The sequence below is a fragment of the Rhopalosiphum maidis genome, chromosome 1 (assembly GCF_003676215.2).
Source record: "Rhopalosiphum maidis isolate BTI-1 chromosome 1, ASM367621v3, whole genome shotgun sequence".
Classification (NCBI taxonomy): Eukaryota; Metazoa; Arthropoda; class Insecta; order Hemiptera; family Aphididae; genus Rhopalosiphum; species Rhopalosiphum maidis.
The window spans coordinates 21,880,467-21,886,466 of record NC_040877.1 but is presented as its reverse complement, the minus strand read 5'-3'; the positions used below and the strand labels follow the sequence as shown (position 1 = coordinate 21,886,466).

Genomic DNA, 6,000 nt, shown 5'->3' with positions numbered 1-6,000 from the left:
TTTTTTTTCTTGTTAATTCTGTAATATTTATGTTAATATTTAACTGGACAAGTTATGCAAATTATAATAAAATAATATTACACATTTTTTTTTTTTAATTCCAACTTACATCCTATTTGAATAAGTGCCAATAAAGTAAGATATTATTATTATTACTAATTAAAAATATGTCGTATATATTTGTATATTTTTTATTATAGTTGAATTCAGTGCCAGATTTACTATTAGGCTAACTAGGCTGTAGCCTAGGGCAGCAATTTATTTTCTTTTTTTTCGTTTCTATAAACAGACAAAAAATTATTTTACTCTTTTATTAGATGAGACTGATTTCAGAGAAGAAGCTGAAGTTGTACGAAATTATTTTCCAGATGATTTAGAGTCGTCATTTGCAAATTAATTGATTCATTTTAAATTATACTGCAAAAATAAAGATATTGAGAAAGATTCCCCGTCAAAACTACTCCAACACATACGTGATCACGATCTGACATCTGTTTTTCCAAACATAGATATCTCGTACAGATTATTCAATTACATGCCTGTTACAAATTGCAGTGCTGAGCGTAGCTTTTCATGTTTAAAACGTATAGAAAATTGTTTAAGGTCGGTGACATTAGAAACACGATTAAATAGTTTGATGTTTCTCAACATTGAGGCTGAATGCTGAAATATTGACAGCTCTAAATTTCGACGATCTAATCGACACATTTACCTAACAAAAGGCACGAAGAAAGTTTTTTTAAAGTAATTACTGTATGCCTTGACTTTTGTATTTTTGCATTTGTATTTTAAAATTAAATCTCCGGTTTCTCGAGTACCTGATTTTACAAATTTTTAATTGTGCACTAAAATAATACTTATATGAAGCTCATATTGGCTTGAAAAAAATGATTGTATGATTTTGAGGCGACATTTTCCTAATAGCCTAGGGCGGCTGAAGAGGTAAATTCGGCACTTGTCAATTGTTTATAGATTAGTAATACATATTTTTTGAATGATAAATTATTATTATTACTACAATAATTTATTTAATTATTTATCTCATATTGTATTTTATGATTAATTACTTCAATGACCTCTTTTGAGAAGGTTTAAAAAAAATACATAAATATTTCAACTAATCAGTAAACAAATAATCAAAATATACAGTAATAAGCTAACTATTTAATATTTATGAAATAAATATAAAATTTTTTTTTTATATATAACTTTTAGCAGACAATTTATAGTTTTTAACATTTTTTTCTTATTCTCTATTTTTTGCTACCCAAGATTAAACAAAAATTGTGTACTCTAAGATTATTCTTATGATTTCGAATGTTTAGATACAATAAAAATCTTAAGTATAATAAATACTAAAACTAAATATCTTTTTAGGGTTTTTTAAATTGTATTGCTATGATAGGTTAGGTTATTTTAACTGATTTTATTGTAACTTTTTATATATGCTTATAATTTTTATAATTTTATATACCTCTGGATATAATTTGAAGACATTTAAATTAAAGTTTATATTATATACTTAATGTAAAACAGACTGTTTCCTCAAGAACGAATCAAAAATATATAATTTATATTTTAATATTTCATTTAAATATTAAATATAATTTATTTATTAATATTTAATACATTATTTATGTGATAACATTATTCATATATATAATTTATTTAGGCTTGTGTATACCTTTTTATGAATAAAAAGAGTGAAAAGTTATATTACCTATATTTTTTTAAATGTATGAATTATACATTTATACATACATCAAATATTTTATAAACAAAAGTATGGTAGATGAATTGATTCGAATTTTTAAATTGCCTAGTTTATTGAATTACTTGCATTCTATATTACTTCAATTTTCAAGTCCTTGAAAGTGTTAGTATGGGTCCATTTAATTTGTTTGAAGATATGCATATCAAATAAATATCTATATATTAGTTATATTATATTTGCCTTTATCTATTTAATTAAATTAACTTTGTGTTAGTGTTGTTTCTATCAACTTCCACTGCAAACATAACCACTGAATTCACTATTGTATAACTTATATAGTATAAAAATGTGTAAAATAAATTCACTTATTCTCTAGTTAGCATAAAATATTAAAATATTAGGCTGCAGAAGTTCAAAGTAAGTTCTATTTTTAATAAATTGGGAATTATTATTATTCTTATTGAAACATTTTCGTTAACAATATAAATCATTTTTACACTAAATTATTTAAAAGTTAATTTTTTTTAGCTTAATTATTTTTTTATGAATACAGTATTAATATAAATAGTGGAATTAATTGGGAAAACTTTGATCCTACAAAACTAAACTGAATATCTTCAAATCAAATCTTAATTAATTATAAACAAAGAAAATATAATTTTTTCTACAACTTCCAAATTAAACTCAAACAAAATATTTTGGTAAATAACGTGGTAAAATAATATGACCAATATTATAACTTTTACCGTCTTAAATATCATTGTAGAAACTCCATATTAATAAAGTCAATTTTTTTTTAATTTTAGATTTAAAAATCATATTAATTAGAAAAATGAGGACCGTGTGTAATGAATCTGATCGTTCAGTGTTTAACGACTACGAAGAATCAATAATATTCGATGAAGATGATCCTGATTTTAGACCTAGTGATGATTTGGAATGCAGCTGTGACAAAAAAGGTAAGTAACTTAAACTTTTTGAATCATCACATTTGAACAAAATTAAATTACCAAAAGGGTATATACATGAATATATACACATAATATGTAGCGTACTGCTTAGGTACAGTACGTTATGTGTAATGTCCAATGCCCAGGTAATGTTTACATGTCCTGGTGCTAAATTCAACATTATCCTAATAGAACATAATTTTGTAAAATTTTTATGATAAAATTTGGGTACGTATTAATCATGTAAATTTATCTATGTAATGTCGACAATACCCTTACTGGGTAAATACTGTAGTGCAGTAAAAATGCATAAATATTCAACTAAGAGAGTGGTTTCTAGTAGTAAATAGGATCTATAGTTTTTAATTTAAGTATAGAGTTGGGTTTATTAGTTTATTTATTATTATTTGATATTGTAAAATTGCTTATAAATTCTGAGTGGAGCGTTGAATGTATTGATTTTATTTTTTTTGTTTATGCGTGTGTGTCTGTAATCATAATTTGGAACAGGAAAAATTTTTTAATTTCCAACTTTGGGAACAATTTCTGGTAGCAAAATAAATTGAATATAGTTAATATTTTTTGGTGGGTGGAGGGGGGATCAGGAGTATAATATCCTTCATAATTTTTTTAATAATCGGGAAATAAAAAAAAGTAAAAAAATAATAAAAAATAGAAATTTTAACGCTATAATAATTGATTTATATTGATTTTATTATAATACAAAAATAAATAATCCTAGATACTTGAAATATTTACCAAGTGTCGAATAATTATTATTTTCTAAATATGGTAAGATTTTCAAAATATTCTTAATCTATTGAACAAAATGTTTTCTATGTCAAAAACCTTAAAAATTGAATACAATAAGGTTCTCATAATTTTATATACTTAAATAAAACCTTAAAAAAAGTATCTAACCGAATGTCAATTTACTAAAAATATTTATAAGCGTTTAAAATTAGGATTTTAACGATTTTTGTTGATATGAAAATTAGCAAACTATTTTAATGTTAAAACTTAAGATTTGAAAATTTAATACAGTTTTTTTTTGTAAATTTTGCAACCTAAACTAAAAGAATGTTTACTTGCAAGTCAAATAAAAAAAATTAAAATTCGCAACACCAATATTTGTTTTCTCTACCTATCTCCTATATAATATAGGAACTAAGATGTTCCATATTTCTACAATTACGACTTTAATTCGTTCAGTTTAGGGTAAAGATACCTAAAATATATTTTATAAAAAAGAATATTTACATTTTTAAATAAAATTTTAAATGGTTAAAAATAATCATATTATTTTAAATTAAAATATGTTTATATTTATAAAAAATGTAAATATTAAAAATTTATCCGATCAATGCATAGCTAATATTCTTCTTTATAAAATATATAATATGTGCTTTTGCCCTAAACTGAACCAGAGAGTTGTAATAGTGGAAATACGGAATATCTTTGTTCTTATACTATGTTGTAGTTAGACAGAGAAAACAAATATTGGTGTGGTGACCCCTTAAGTTCAAATTTTTACTTTTCATATTCACCAGAAAAATAATTATTTCTCTTAAAATATTCCTGTTATTTTGTCGTCAAAACAAATAATTGTAGATACATGAAATTTTCATCAAATATTTATATTATTATATTCTACTCATGATAAATATATAGATATAGACTAACAGACCGCCTCCGCTCAAAATCGTGTTTCGTTTACAATGAATAATGATATATTATTGAATTTAAATTAACATATCCATTACAGTGACTAATATATAGCAGAGCGTCACCTACTTTCCACCTTTTTATTATTAAAGTGAATTGACCTATGGTAAAACTTAAGAGTGAAATTATTATTCTAAAATTAAATATTATTTTGAAAATTCACAATTTTAAAACCCTCTCAATTTGCTTTTAAATAATAATATCATAAAAATTATACGTGGGACTCAAAATAATATTTTTACATAAACCTTTCATAATATATCAATTCATTCTGATAGAAAAATAACAAAATAAAATAGATAAGTTTCCTCTAAATGTAAAATTTGCCATTTTATGCAATAAAATAAGACGGATGATACACATTTTATTGATTTAAATACAAAAGAAAAACATTTGATTTAAATTTTTAACATCTCTTTATACGATAATAAGAATAATGAGGCAGCTTAGTTTTTAATATTATTATTTAACAGTTCTTTGTAAAGGTAATGATTATTAACAAGGTAACCTTCAAACGCTTGATACAGTTGAGATAAAACTGCAACGGAATAGAAACATTCAAACGTAACTATACTTGTTCTGTTTAGCTTTTTAAATGCATATATTTTATATCAGAGGTTAATCACTCTCAACCTAACATAATATTATTTAAAATTAAAAATAACTTAAATAAGGAAATAGCGTTAAATATTACCAAACGAAAATAAAAATTTTTGTATAAAATATTTATTTACCTATAAGCAATTGTTCATCATACGTACACTAGTTTTAAAATTATGTTTGTATATACTATATACCTTCATAATATACTAGTAATACTACATATATATATAAATAATATATTATACGTAAGTGCATTTGTTATTATATGTATTATGGATACATGTGGCACGATGTCTGTATCAGTTAATTATTAGAGGTTTGAATATTGTTATCTTTATTATTTACTTTTTTTGTATTAATTAAATATATATAAGTACATTACCTACTAATACCTAGGTATTTAGAACAATTATTATATTTATACACATTGTGTATTACTGTATCATGTACATATGATATTTATCACCTTTATGGCATAGCAGGTAGGTAAGAGATCCGGGAGTTAAGTGATGTTTATAGATCCCCACCAGATAAAAACATGTTTTTATTTTTATCTATAGGTATTGAAATCACGACTCAGAGTCATGATCCTATTAATCTAATTGTCAGCTGTTTAACATTAACTTTGCTTAAGTTACGTTTTATAGAAATACTCAAATACCTTTAGGATATTATAATAATCACGTCTCTTTCGTGAACAGTACGGCGTACGCTGGTTCAAGCTGTAAGCCATCTGGGCAACCGTACTTATATACGTGTTATATAACTAGATACAGACTATAATAGCTATGCAGACTGATATAGTATATTTAATAAATCTAAATTAAATATAAGTTTATATTAAAATATTTAATACAGATTAAATTATAAACCCCATGGATACGCTAAAAGTAATAGTTAACTATTATAATCATGTTGTCTGTTTGTTTATAGGTGTCGGGTTAAAATTTAAAAATGTTCTTATTACAATTCGTTATTTTAATTTATTCTGGAAGTAATTTATGTAAA

The 6,000-nt window shown here is 23.6% G+C and overlaps 1 protein-coding gene across 1 annotated transcript in view; it reads left to right on the top strand.

The window, feature by feature from the left end:
* Nucleotides 1-6,000, top strand: part of LOC113560934 (protein pinocchio) — a 29,856-nt gene continuing 23,856 nt past the window's right edge. The window contains exons 1-2 of the mRNA XM_026967068.1: nt 1-135; nt 2,521-2,673. Of these exons, the coding sequence (XP_026822869.1) occupies nt 2,547-2,673 (127 nt within the window). The 5' untranslated portion in view covers nt 1-135; nt 2,521-2,546. The remainder of the gene's footprint in view (nt 136-2,520; nt 2,674-6,000) is intronic.